The sequence below is a fragment of the Oncorhynchus keta genome, chromosome 35 (assembly GCF_023373465.1).
Source record: "Oncorhynchus keta strain PuntledgeMale-10-30-2019 chromosome 35, Oket_V2, whole genome shotgun sequence".
Taxonomy (NCBI): domain Eukaryota; kingdom Metazoa; phylum Chordata; class Actinopteri; order Salmoniformes; family Salmonidae; genus Oncorhynchus; species Oncorhynchus keta.
In genome coordinates, this window is record NC_068455.1 from 71,208,365 (window position 1) to 71,222,936 (window position 14,572).

Sequence of the window (14,572 nt, forward strand, 5' to 3'; positions counted from 1 at the left end):
ACTTGCAAACACTGAACAATGGTACAATGACTTGTCCCTGAAAACACAGGGCTAGACTTTCAAACACTGAACATTCTTACAATGACTTGTCCCTGAAAACACAGGGCTAGACTTTCAAACACTGAACATTCTTACAATGACTTGTCCCTGAAAACACAGGGCTAGACTTTCAAACACTGAACAATGTTACAATGACTTGTCCCTGAAAACACAGGGCTAGACTTTCAAACACTGAACAATGTTACAATGACTTGTCCCTGAAAACACAGGGCTAGACTTGCAAACACTGAACATTCTTACAATAGCCTACCTTTCCTCAATATAAGTTTATCTGAAAATGTATTTGATAAAAAGTAGAAAATGACCGATGCACAGAAACTATATGCATGGACGTCTTAACCTTGTGAATTATACGAATCACATGGATAAGACGTTCCAGCCCCCAGAAAACCCTTCAATTCCGTGAGTTTGCTGCCTTGCCCTTCCCCTAATAACACTGGGAAGGGATTGGACTTTAGTCCCGGAACGGGACTTCCGTGTAACGGTTGAAAAAAGGACATTTCCTCTGTACTGCACTACAGGTCGTTGTTGCAAGTGCCACATATGTCATTGTAGCCTACCGCTATTTTTCCCATTTGTTTACATAGGCTACTTGTTTTGACATGTTTTTTTAGAAACAAGTGGTGTCTAGTAAGTATCCATCAAGAATATTTTCCGCCTCATAACACACTGTATTACAGTGCCTTCAGAAAGGATTCAGACCCCTTGACTTATTCCGCAGTTTGTTGTGTTACAGCCTGAATTCAAAATGGATTCAATTGTTGTTGTTTTTCTCTCACCCATCTACACACAATACCCCATTATGACAAAGTGAAAACATGTTTTTAGAAATGTTTGCACATTTATTGAAAATTAAATACAGAAATATCTTATCTACATAAGTATTAACACCCCTAAGTCAATACATGTTAGAATCATCCGTGGCAGAAATTACAACTGTGAGTCTTTCTGGGTAAGTCTCAAAGAGCTTTCCACACATGGATTGTACAATATTTGCACATTATTATTTTTAAAATCCGTCAAGAGCTGTCAAGTTGGTTGTTGATCATTTCTAGACTGTCAAGGCTGTGGGTAACTGGTGAAAGGAGTCAGGCGAAGGAGAGCTGAGATGTGTGGACAAGGTGTTTAATACAAGATAACACCAGTATAAACAAAATACTATGGTGCGGGAGAATACCGGTACCACGAAATAAACGGGCGTAACAACAAAACCAGGCAACAAAATACCAGCCGTCAGTAACAGCCTGAACAATAAAACGAATATGCACACAAACATGGGGGAAACCAGAGGGTTAAATAATGAACATGTCATGGGGGGAATTGAAACCAGGTGTGTAGAAAACAAAGACAAAACAAATGGACAATGAAAAGTGGATCGGCGATGGCTAGAAGGCCGGTGACGTCGACCGCCGAGCGCCACTCGAACAAGGAGAGGGGCCGACTCCAGCGGAAGTCGTCACATAGACAGCCATTTTCAAGTCTATCTAAGTCTAAACTGTAACTAGGCAACTCAGGAACATTGGTAAGCAACTCCAGTGTCTATTTGGCCTATGTGTTTGGTTATTGTCCTGCTGAAAGGTGAATTTGTCTCCAAGTATCTGTTGGAAAGCAGACTGAACCAGGTTTTCCTCTAGGATTTCTCCTGTGCTTAACTCTATTCTGTTTATTTTTATCCTAAAAAACTCCCTAGTCCTTGCCGATGACATGCATACCCATAACATGATGCAGCCACCACCATGCTTGAAAATATGAAGACTGTTACTCAGTGACATTTTTGTTAGATTTGTCCCAAACATAACACTTTGTATTCAGGAGAAAACAGAAAGAAAAGGGGCCACATGTTTTGCATTATTACTTTAGTGACTTGTTGCAAACAGGATGCATCTTTTCGAATATTTTTATTCTGTTCAGGCTTCCTTCTTTTCACTTTGTCATTTAGTATTGTGGAGTAACTGCAATGTTGTTGATCCATCCTCAGTTTTTCCCTCTCACACCCATTAAACAGTAACTGTTTTAAAGTCACCATAGGCCTCATGGTGAAATCCCTGAGCGGTGTCATTCCTCTCCGGCAACCGAGTTAGGAATGACGTCTGTATATTTGTAGTGACTGGGTGTATTGATACGCCATACAAAGTCACATTATTAACTTCACCTTGCTCAAAGGAATATTCAATGTTTGCTATTTTTTTTATTACCATCTAGCAATAGGTGCTCTTCTTTGCAAGGCATTGGAAAACCTCCCTGATCTTTGTGGTTGAAATTGTGTTTGAAATGTACTGCTCAACTGGGGGACCTTAGAGATAATTGTATTTGTGGGGTACAGAGATTAGGTATCATTCAAAAGTAATCTTAAACCCTATTATTGCACAGAGTGAAGAGTTCATGCAACTTATTATGTGACTTGTTTAGCACATGTTTATTCCTAAACTGATGTTAGGCTTGCCATAACAAAGGGATTGAATACTTATTGACATTTCAGCTTTTCATTTTTTAGTTTATAAAAAAAATCTAATCTTAAAATCTAATCTAAAAACATAATTCCACTTTGACATTATGGAGTATTGTGTGTAGGCTAGTGACACAATTGTAAATGTAATCCATTTTAAGTTCTGGCTGTAATGCAACAAAATGTGGAAAAAGTCAAGGAGTGTGAATCCGTTCTGAAGGCACTGCATTATGATTGTTAAAACTGTCCGTGCTTCAGTTACAAAAGTAGACATTAACCTTACAGTGTGTTTGTCACTCCACTCTGGGCTTCAGTCAGCGAACAACAGGTATTGTGTCGCCCCCCAGTGGCCCAAAGAAAGAGCAGCACAATCTAAATGGCACAGGAGGTTGGTGGCACCTTAATTGGGGAGGACGGGCTCGTGGTAATGGATGGAGCGGAATCAGTGGAATGGTTTCCATGGTTTCCATGGTTTGATGCCATTCCATTTGCTCTGTTCATGCCATTTCTTATGAGCTGTCCTCCCCTCAGCAGCCTCCACTGATGTCAAGTGAAGGAGAATCAATTTTGATGGTCTGATTTTTTTATTGAAATAAAAGTATACAAAGTATATTTAAGTATACAGCAAAATGATATTCAAAGGGTTTCAGTAATACGCCTACAGTAGAACAATGAAATATGTTGTTGCAAAATAAGCAAAACTGTTAAGTACAACATAAAAATATTTTATATACTGTATATTGGTCATGAATCAGTATAACTCAGTTATATTTAACAGAAAGCCACAAACATACACTGTCTCACTCCTTGTAATAACAGGTCTCTTTAAAAAGCCAAAGGTCATTAAACCCTTAACTCTGTTTAAAAGTTCAGATGAGTTTAATATTCTCACACTAAATGTCCCCCTGGGACAATAAAGATTGATCGTATTAATTGACAGATAGTTTCAACCGATGTCAACAATACATTATTCATCCCGACACACACACACACACACACACACACGCACGCACGCACGCACACACACACACACACACACACACACACACACACACACACACACACACACACACACACACACACACACACACACACACACACACACACACACACACACACACACACACACACACACACACACACACACACACACACACACACACACACACACACACACACTCCCCTCATAAACCAGTGTCCGACTCCATTTCCTCCATCTGTGTCCCACGATCCAGGGTTGGTGGAGGTATTAGCTCAGACTCAGTTTCAGGCTCAGTCACTGTCACTGGTTCCTCTCTTCCTACCAGAGGTGGTTGATGTTCTGGTTCTAGTTGTAGAACGGATTCTTCCGGTTCTTCCCTCTGTGATGCCCAATTTTCCCCCAGAAGGAAGTAGACCTGATTATGATGTTGACTTTATCAAATGCTGTACGTGTCATTTCTGTGTCTTTTGATGCACAGGCTTCAACAAACATTATTTTTTGCTTTGTATTCAAGTTGTATTTGGTATTTTATTAGGATCCCCTTTAGCCGCTACTCTTCCTGGGGTCCACATGAAACATGATATAGTACATAGTACAGAACATTATTAGTCAAGTACTGAAATACATACATCTAAAACATCACACACAGCCTACCTATCAGTGCGTACACAATATCTATGTCTAATACATAGAACAGTGCAAATTACAATACACTGTACAGTACCAGTCAACAGTTTGGACACACCTACTCATTCAAGGGTTTTTCCTTATCTTTCCTATTTTCTACATTCTAGAATAATATTGAATACATCAAAAGTATAAAAGAACACATATGGAATCATGTAGTAACCAAAAAAGTGTTAAACAAATCAAAAATATATTTTATATTCTTCAAAGCAACCACCCTTTGTTTTGATGACAGCTTTGCACACTATTGGTATAAGTAACGAAAATAAAGACAAATCCTGGAATGAGAAGGTGTGTCCAAACTTTTGACTGGTACTGAATGTAAAATGTACGTGTCTCGTCACAGTCCCCTTTCGGCTGTAAGGTTTCATCTGTTTTATTAAACTGGTTCAATTGCTAGCTTGAGTTACTTGGGGTGGCAGAGAGTTCCATGTAGTCATGCCTCTATTTAATACTTGAGTTACTTGGGGTGGCAGAGAGTTCCATGTAGTCATGCCTCTATTTAATACTTGAGTTACTTGGGGTGGCAGAGAATTCCATGTAGTCATGCCTCTATTTAATACTTGAGTTACTTGGGGTGGCAGAGAGTTCCATGTAGTCATGCCTCTATTTAATACTTGAGTTACTTGGGGTGGCAGAGAGTTCCATGTAGTCATGCCTCTATTTAATACTTGAGTTACTTGCGGTGGCAGAGAATTCCATGTAGTCATGCCTCTACTTAATACTTGAGTTACTTGGGGTGGCAGAGAGTTCCATGTAGTCATGCCTCTATTTAATACTTGAGTTACTTGGGGTGGCAGAGAGTTCCATGTAGTCATGCCTCTATTTAATACTTGAGTTACTTGGGGTGGCAGAGAGTTCCATGTAGTCATGCCTCTACTTAATACTTGAGTTTCCTAACCTCTATTCTGGTGGGGACTGTGGAAAGTTCAAATAAAATCAAATGTATTTATATAGCCCTTCGTACATCAGCTAATATCTCAAAGTGCTGTACAGAAACCCAGCCTAAAACCCCAAACAGCAAGCAATGCAGGTGTAGAAGCACGTTGGCTAGGAAAAACTCCCTAGAAAGGCCAAAACCTCCCTAGAAAGGCCAAAAGACCTCAGGTTGCATGTCTTGTGTGGTACTGATGAGTGTCCGAACTGTGCTGCCAACTGCTTGAACAGACAGTTCGGTACCTTCAACACATCAACACCTCACACAAAGACCACTAGTGATGCAGTCAATCTCTCCTCAACTTTGAGCCAGGAGAGACTGACATGCATGTGACTGACTCTTTCCCTCTGTGTGTGTCTCTGTGCACCTAGGTGCTGCTTTGTTCTGGACCAACTGCAATTGTACCTATGTCCCTTTGCCGCACAGCCGGGCAGTAGTTAAGGTGCGCCGAAACTAGCGCCTGTAGGACCTGTCTGGTCGACTGAGATGTCAAGAAGGGAGAGCAACGCCGTATCATGGACAGACCGCTACAAACATGTGGTTCATTCTTGACTATCACTCCACCTGTCGGAGGTTTGAAACACTGAAAAACATCCGGTCTAACTGAACATCCTAGTACAGACCCAGTCTGTCATACAGCTGTTTCATTCCATTCTTCTTCGTTTGGCTTTTTCACGCACTTTAAGATTCTTTTTGTGACGAAAAGCACTGTAGAAGTTGAATAAATGCCTTTATTTTGAATTGGCTGCTTTGAAAAGTGAGGTTTCCTCATACATAGATAAATATAAAACGTGTAGAAAGAAAGACATACCTTTTGTGGCCCTGGCTCTGCCACTTGCTGTGGCCCTTGTTGTGGCCCTTGTTGTGGCCCGTGCTGTGTTGTGGGGCCCCAGGTTGTGGCCGTCCCCTGGTAGGCCTTCCACAGCCGTCCATACAGCAGGTCCAGCTTGATCTTAGCATAGAGTTTGGAGGGGTCAAAACCCTGGGGCTGAGGCTGGGGGGGTGAGGGAAGGGGGGGTTGCTGGGGGGGCTCCTCTGTGACCCCCTGGATGAGAGAGAGAGAGAGAGATGTTATTTTGAAAATAATTGGCACCTAAATTATTTTTAATGTTGCTTGTATCAGTTTTCATTTCATCATGTTCTATCATGTAAATATAAAGACCAAATGAAAAGGAGCACTGTAACAGAAGTGTAATGAAAGCAATTCTCACATCACACTAAATCTGACCAAACAGCAAATGTTATAAAAAGCTTTTCTTGACAGACTGATTCTTCTGCCCATGTTAACAGTACACCAGCTACTGTGTGTTACACTATTGTGAACCCAAGTATGATAAACACCAAACCACATTTACCAGTGTGTGTGTGTGTGTGTGTGTGTGTGTGTGTGTGTGTGTGTGTGTGTGTGTGTGTGTGTGTGTGTGTGTGTGTGTGTGTGTGTGTGAGAGTGAGAGTGAGAAACGGCTGAGCGATGGCCCGAGACAGTGAACAACAGGAAACCATGGTGATAACCATGCCGAATGGGGGGCCCTGTGGGTTTTCATGGTAACGCAGGTCACTATGTTTACTGAGGTCACTCTACCCATAGAGACAGGCAATGGCTCTCTATCTCTATGACTCTAGAGAGACATGTGGTTAGGTAGCCTATATTAACTTTCACCAATGACCTTTTCCGTGTGCTTTAGGTCACAACACTTCCTTTCTAGATAAAGGATTTCTACGTAAGGATGTAAGTTTCCATTGTGTCAAAACGGCATGTTAAGCTAAAAGTGTAGCTGATAAAATAACTTTACTTCTGATTCTGTGTGTTGATCTGTCAGATACGCCTCTACCTCAAACATTCGCCTCCTGGAACAAGAGACAAGAGCAGATAAGTCTTGGTTTAGAGTCAGAGAACTGAAAACATTTGGTGTTAGAGTCAGAGAGCTGATACGTCTTCTTTTAGAGTCAAAGAGCTGCTACGTCTTCTTTTAGAGTTGAAAACCTTTGGTGTTAGAGTCAGAGAGCAGATAAGTCTTGTTGTTAGAGTCAGAGAGCAGATGAGTCTTGTTGTTAGAGTCAGAGAGCAGATGAGTCTTGTTGTTAGAGTCAGAGAGCAGATGAGTCTTGTTGTTAGAGTCAGAGAGCAGATGAGTCTTGTTGTTAGTCAGAGAGCAGATGAGTCTTGTTGTTAGAGTCAGAGAGCAGATGAGTCTTGTTGTTAGAGTCAGAGAGCAGATGAGTCTTGTTGTTAGAGTCAGAGAGCAGATGAGTCTTGTTGTTAGTCAGAGAGCAGATGAGTCTTGTTGTTAGAGTCAGAGAGCAGATGAGTCTTGTTGTTAGTCAGAGAGCAGATGAGTCTTGTTGTTAGAGTCAGAGAGCAGATGAGTCTTGTTGTTAGAGTCAGAGAGCAGATGAGTCTTGTTGTTAGAGTCGGAGAGCAGATAAGTCTTGTTGTTAGAGTCAGAGAGCAGATGAGTCTTGTTGTTAGAGTCAGAGAGCAGATGAGTCTTGTTGTTAGAGTCAGAGAGCAGATGAGTCTTGTTGTTAGAGTCAGAGAGCAGATAAGTCTTGTTGTTAGAGTCAGAGAGCAGATGAGTCTTGTTGTTAGAGTCAGAGAGCAGATGAGTCTTGTTGTTAGAGTCAGAGAGCTGAAAACCTTTGGTGATAGAGTCAGAGAGCAGATAAGTCTTGTTGTTAGAGTCAGAGAGCAGATGAGTCTCGTTGTTAGAGTCAGAGAGCAGATGAGTCTTGTTGTTAGAGTCAGAGAGCAGATGAGTCTTGTTGTTAGAGTCAGAGAGCAGATGAGTCTTGTTGTTAGAGTCAGAGAGCAGATGAGTCTTGTTGTTAGAGTCAGAGTGCAGATGAGTCTTGTTGTTAGAGTCAGAGAGCAGATGAGTCTTGTTGTTAGAGTCAGAGAGCTGATAACCTTTGGTGTTAGAATCAGTGCTACTGGAAACTTTACTGACAGAGAGAGTGAGGCCTGTCTTTCCATCCTGTGTGTGACAGAGAGAGAGTGAGGCCTGTCTTTCCATCCTGTGTGTGACAGAGAGAGAGTGAGGCCTGTCTTTCCATCCTGTGTGTGACAGAGAAAGTGAGGCCTGTCTTTCCATCCTGTGTGTGACTGTGAGAGACAAAGATAAAAAACAAAGTGGAAGAGAGAGCAGTGATAGAGATGATGGAGAGACAGTAAAATGAGCTTGGAATAGAGATACAGAGGGAAGAATGATTTTGATAGGTTGAGAGACAGACAAAACGTTTTTCAATGATCTACAGTAGCCTCATCTTAAACAGCACCAACCTCCACTGAGGTAGGCCTACCTGTGACAGCAGTGTCTGCAGCAGTACTTCCAGCAGTAGTACAGTGAGGTCACAATGCTCAGGATGCAGATGGTAGAGCCTCCAACCAACAGGGACCACTGTTCCAAAGTTCTTTCCCCTAGCAGCCGCTGTGCATCCTCTGACTCCTGGGCCTCTGCTGTGGACAGACACACAGACATGTAAAACACAGGACTTCCAACAGCAGAAGATCGTGGGCCTCCACTGCTTTGGCAATGTCAACATATGTTTCCCATGTCAATAAAGCCCTTATATTGAATTGAATTGAACAGAATATAATATAATAGAGAGAGAGAGAGAGAGAGAGAGAGAGAGAGAGAGAGAGAAAATGAGAAAGAAAATGAGAGCGAGAGAGAAAATGAGAGAGGAAGTGAGAGAAGAAGTGAGAGAAAGGAATGCCCAGGATGTATTTCACATAGACAGAGAGAAACTTTTGTTGAGAGAGAAAGAAAGAGAGAAAGAGAGAAAGAGAGAGAAAGAGGGAAACGAGATAAAGGTATAGAGGGAGAGTACCAGTGTTTTCATTGATCCGGGTATGTGTACAGTGCTCCAGCACCCCAGAGGGAAACGTGATGAATACACAGCAGAGTTGGCTGACCTCCTCCACAGCGCCTTCCTTCAGGTCGAGTCTGGAACTACGGCTGGAGGCACTACTTTGGATCTTCACAGTGTCGTTGTACTCTGGGACCACGTAGGTACCTAAACGCCATATATATGATATTGATAATAACAACAAAAATAAATGTTATTTACTTTTTATTCACATACACAAATCCCAAAGTTCTGTACATTATGAGTATAGCATACACATACTACATTGCTAGGTTAATATATATATATAGAGAGTGGGGCAAAAAAGTATTTAGTCAGCCACCAATTGTGCAAGTTCTCCCACTTAAAAAGATGAGAGAGGCCTGTAATTTTCATCATAGGTACACTTCAACTATGACAGACAAAATGTGAGAAAAAAAATCCAGAAAATCACATTGTAGGATTTTTTATGAATTTATTTGCAAATTATGGTGGAAAATAAGTATTTGGTCAATAACAAAAGTTTATCTCAATACTTTGTTATATACCCTTTGTTGGCTATGACAGAGGTCAAACGTTTTCTGTAAGCCTTCACAAGGTTTTCACACACTGTTGCTGGTATTCCTCCATGCAGATCTCCTCTAGAGCAGTGATGGTTTGGGGCTGTTGCTGGGCAACACGGACTTTCAACTCCCTCCAAAGATTTTCTATGGGGTTGAGATCTGGAGACTGGCTAGGCCACTCCAGGACCTTGAAATGCTTCTTACGAAGCCACTCCTTCGTTGCCCGGGCGGTGTGTTTGGGATCAGACCCAGCCACGTTTCATCTTCATTGCCCTTGCTGACGGTAGGCTTTGTTACTTTGGTCCCAGCTCTCTGCAGGTCATTCACTAGGTCCCCCGTGTGGTTCTGGGATTTGCTCACCGTTCTTGTGATAATTTTGACCCCACGGGGTGAGATCTTGCGTGGAACCCCAGATCGAGGGAGATTATCAGTGGTCTTGTATGTCTTCCATTTCCTAATAATTGCTCCCACAGTTGATTTCTTCAAACCAAGCTGCTTACCTATTGCAGATTCAGTCTTCCCAGCCTGGTGCAGGTCTACAATTTTGTTTCTGGTGTCCTTTGACAGCTCTTTGGTCTTGGCCATAGTGGAGTTTGGAGTGTGACTGTTTGAGGTTGTGGACAGGTGTCTTTTATACTGATAACAAGTTCAAACAGATGCCATTAATACAGGTAACGAGTGGAGGACAGAGGAGCCTCTTAAAGAAGAAGTTACAGGTCTGCGAGAGTCAGAACTCTTGAAAGGTTGAAAGTCATGCGTCCTCGGATACACAACCCAACCAAGCCGCACTGCTTCTTAACACAGTGCGCATCCAACCCGGAAGCCAGACGCACCAATGCGCCAGAGGAAACACCGTGCACCTGGCCACCTTGGCTAGCGCACACTGCGCCCGGCCCGCCACAGGAGTCGCTGGTGCGCGATGAGACAAGGACACCCCTACCGACCAAGCCCTCCCTAACCCGGGCGACGTCGCCCCACGGACCTCCCGGTCGCGGCCGGTTACGACAGAGCCTGGGCGCGAACCCAGGGACTCTGATGGCACAGCTCGCGCTGCAGTACAGCGCCAGTACCATTTTCCACCATAATCTGCAAATAAATTAATAAAAATCCTACAATGTGATTTTCTGGATTTTATTTCTCATTTTGTCTCTCATAGTTGAAGTGTACCTATGATGAAAATTACAGGCCTCTCTCATCTTTTTAAGTGGGAGAACTTGCACAATTGGTGGCTGACTAAATACTTTTTTGCCCCACTGTATATATATGACATTATTATTATATATGTACCGAACACGGGATGGAAGGTGCCCAGTTTCAGTTTGGTAGTGGTATGGTTGGGACTGCTGATCATCTCCCAGTTGATCTGAGAAACAGTGTTGTTTTCCGACAGGAGACGACAGGTAATAGACAGATGCTCTCTGTCCTGTGTGTGAGACACAGAGATCACACTGCTGGCTATGCCTGTGTGAAGCAACAGGGTCGAAGTCAGTTATGTGTGGGCGCTAGAAAAAGTCACAGCCACTTCCAGTGAAATTACATTTTTTGCATTAATACACATTCAGACACACACACATACAGTTGAAGTCACAAGTTTACATAGACTTAGGTCTGAGTCATTAAAACTAGTTTTTCAACCACTCCACACATTTCTTGTTAACAAACTGTAGTTTTGGCCAGTTGGTTAGGACATCTACTTTGTGCATGACACAAGTCATTTTTCCAACAATTGTTCACAGACAGATTATTTCACATATAATTCACTGTATCACAATTCCAGTGGGTCAGAAGTTTACATGCACTAAGTTGACTGTGCCTTTAAACAGCTTGGAAAATTCCAGAAAATTATTATTGACATCATTTGAATTGGAGGTGTACCTGCGGATGTATTTCAAGGCCTACCTTCAAACTCAGTGCCTCTTTGCTTGACATCATGAGAAAATGAAAAGAAATCAGTTAAGACCTCAGAAAAAAAATTGTAGACCTCCACAAGTCTGGTTCATCCTTGGGAGCAATTTCCAAATACCTGAAGGTGCCACGTTCATCTGTACAAACAATAGTACGCACGTATAAACACCATGGGACCACGTAGCGGTCATACCGCTCAGGAAGGAGACGCGTTCTGTCTCCTAGAGATGAACGTAAATTGGTGCGAAAAGTGCAAATCAATCCCAGAACAACAGCAAAGGACCTTGTGAAGATGCTGGAGGAAACAGATACAAAAGTATCTATATCCACAATAAAACGAGTCCTATATTGACATAACCAGAAAGGCACCTCAGCAAGGAAGAAGCCACTGCTCCAAAACCTCCATAAAAAAGCCAGGCTACTGTTTGCAACTGCACATGGAGACAAAGATGGTACTTTTTGGAGAAATGTCCTCTGGTCTGATGAAACAAAAATAGAACTGTTTGGCCATAATTACCATCGTTATGTTTGGAGGAAAAAGGCAAGCCTGAAGAACACCATCCCAGCCGTGAAGCATGGGGGTGGCAGCATCATGTTGTGGGGGTGCTTTGCTGCAGGAGGGACTGGTGCACTTCACAAAATAGATGGCATCAAGAGGGAGGAAAATGATGTGAATATATTGAAGCAACATCTCAAGACATCAGTCAGGAAGTTAAAGCTTGGTTGCAAATGGGTCTTCCAAATGGACAATGACCCCAAGCATACTTCCAAAGTTGTGGCAAAATGGCTTAAGGACAACAGTCAAGGTATCGGAGTGGACATCACAAAGCCCTGACCTCAATTCCATAAAAAAATTGTGGGCAGAACTGAAAAAGCGTGTGCGAGCAAGGAGGCCTATACAAACCTGACTCAGTTACACCAGCTCTGTCAGGAGGAATGGACCAAAATTCACCCAACTTATTGTGAGAAGCTTGTGGAAGGCTACCCGAAACGTTTGACCCAAGTTAAACAATTTAAAGGCAATGCTACCAAATATTAACTGACCAAAGACAGGGAATTTTTATTAGCATTAAATGTCAGGAATTGTGAAAACTGAGTTTAAATGCGTTTAGCTAAAGTGTAAACAACCGACTTCAACTGTAAATATTTGACTTTTTTGTCTTCCTTGATTATTTGATAAATGCACTTTCTTGCTCTGTGTGTTCTACTAAACTAAGTGACACCAACCTGTATGTATCAGCACGAGGGCCAGAAGAAAGTAGACCAAGTGTTTTCTCATCTCTTGCTCTGTTGTCAGCCCCACCGATGTTGATCCTCTTCTCTGATCCACTTCTCTGATCCTCTTCTCTGATCCCCTTCTCTGATCCTCGTCTCTGATACTCGTCTCTGATCCTCTTCTCTGGTCCTCGTCTCTGATCCTCTTCTCTGATCCTCGTCTCTGATCCTCGTCTCTGATACTCGTCTCTGATCCTCGTCTCTGATACTCGTCTCTGATACTCGTCTCTGATCCTCGTCTCTGATCTTCGTCTCTGATCCTCGTCTCTGATCCTGTTCTCTGATCCTCGTCTCTGATCCTCGTCTCTGATACTCGTCTCTGGTCCTCGTCTCTGATCCTCGTCTCTGATCCTGTTCTCTGATCCTCTTCTCTGGTCCTCGTCTCTGATCCTGTTCTCTGATCCTCGTCTCTGATCCTCGTCTCTGATCCTCGTCTCTGATACTCGTCTCTGATCTTCGTCTCTGATCCTGTTCTCTGATCCTCGTCTCTGATCCTGTTCTCTGATCCTCGTCTCTGATCCTCGTCTCTGGTCCTCGTCTCTGATCCTCGTCTCTGATCCTGTTCTCTGATCCTCTTCTCTGGTCCTCGTCTCTGATCCTGTTCTCTGATCCTCGTCTCTGATCCTCGTCTCTGATCCTCGTCTCTGATACTCGTCTCTGATCCTCTTCTCTTGTTGTCTTTTGTTGTTTTCCAGTCTCCTCTTTCACCACATATTTAATTTAATTTATACATTCTGTTTCACTGTGTTTAATCTCTGTCTTCACACAACCTGTATGTGTCTGTCTTCGCACCACCTGTCTGTCTTCATAACAGCTGTCTGTCTCTGAATCTTTCTGATTCTCTGTCTCTCTGATTCACAACTCTCAACTTCCTCCTTCCGTACACGTTCAGCCTAACAACTTTTCATCTCTCTCTCTCAATCACTCACTCTCTCTTTTTATCTCTCTCTTACTCACTCTCTCTCTCTCTCTCTCTCTCTTACTCTCTCTCTCTCAATCACTCTCTCTCTCTTTTTATATCTCTCTCCCTCTCAATCTCTCTCTCTCTCAATCTCTCTCTCTCTCTCTCTCAATCTCTCTCTCTCTCTCTCTTACTCTCTCTCTTTTTTTCTAGAGAAAGGAAGAGGAAGTGAATTTGAAGAGTGAAGCGATAGAACTGCATAGTTCCATGTTCGTAGACTGCTTGGGTTTTTCCATTGTGCTAACATCTTCTCAACCACACACAGATATACATTATATTAGAAAGCAGTACCCAATGCTTCATTTAGTTAAGTACCTCTGTCTTACTGTGTCAAACTCCAGAAAGTGGCTCTAATAGACATTTGATGAGGAAACATAACAGCTGTTTGATGTACTGGTGGAGGTAGTGTGTGTGTGTGTGTGTGTGTGTGTGTGTGTGTGTGTGTGTGTGTGTGTGTGTGTGTGTGTGTGTGTGTGTGTGTGTGTGTGTGTGTGTGTGTGTGTGTGTGTGTGTGTGTGTGTCCTGTCTGTTCTAAAAGTAGGCTCTTCTATTATATATTATATTAAATATTGATCACATGGAAATTCCAAACATGAGAGAGAGACGCGCACATCAAAGCTCTCACCACCAGAGGGCACACTGGGCTGCTCCACCATCACTAACAGCTTGCATGCAGTATGTTTCAGCACACCAGACCTGGGTTCAAATACTATTCTACATTTTTCAAACACGTTGAGTGTTTGATCTAGCTTGCCTGGAGTACCATATAGGAGGGTATTGTCATTCTGGGACAGTTGTATTGGTTCCATTAAATCAGGGAAGCTCAGTCAGGCACAGATAATGTCATTTGAATTATTTTGAATAGTGTTTAAACCCAGGTCAGCACCACAGAGGTGGTATTAGTCAG

At 42.6% G+C, this 14,572-nt stretch overlaps 1 protein-coding gene across 1 annotated transcript; it reads right to left on the minus strand.

Moving 5' to 3' along the window:
• Nucleotides 1-3,271: 3,271 nt before the first annotated feature.
• On the minus strand, nucleotides 3,272-13,406 carry LOC118376544 (uncharacterized). The gene is made up of 7 exons (XM_052497566.1): nucleotides 12,657-13,406; nucleotides 10,812-10,985; nucleotides 8,944-9,129; nucleotides 8,413-8,569; nucleotides 6,906-6,960; nucleotides 5,924-6,157; nucleotides 3,272-3,867 (listed from the first exon to the last, which is right to left on the minus strand). The coding sequence occupies exons 1-7, from the start codon at nucleotides 12,706-12,708 to the stop codon at nucleotides 3,691-3,693; spliced, it is 1,035 nt and encodes a 344-aa protein (XP_052353526.1). The 5' UTR covers nucleotides 12,709-13,406; the 3' UTR covers nucleotides 3,272-3,690.
• Nucleotides 13,407-14,572: the final 1,166 nt, after the last annotated feature.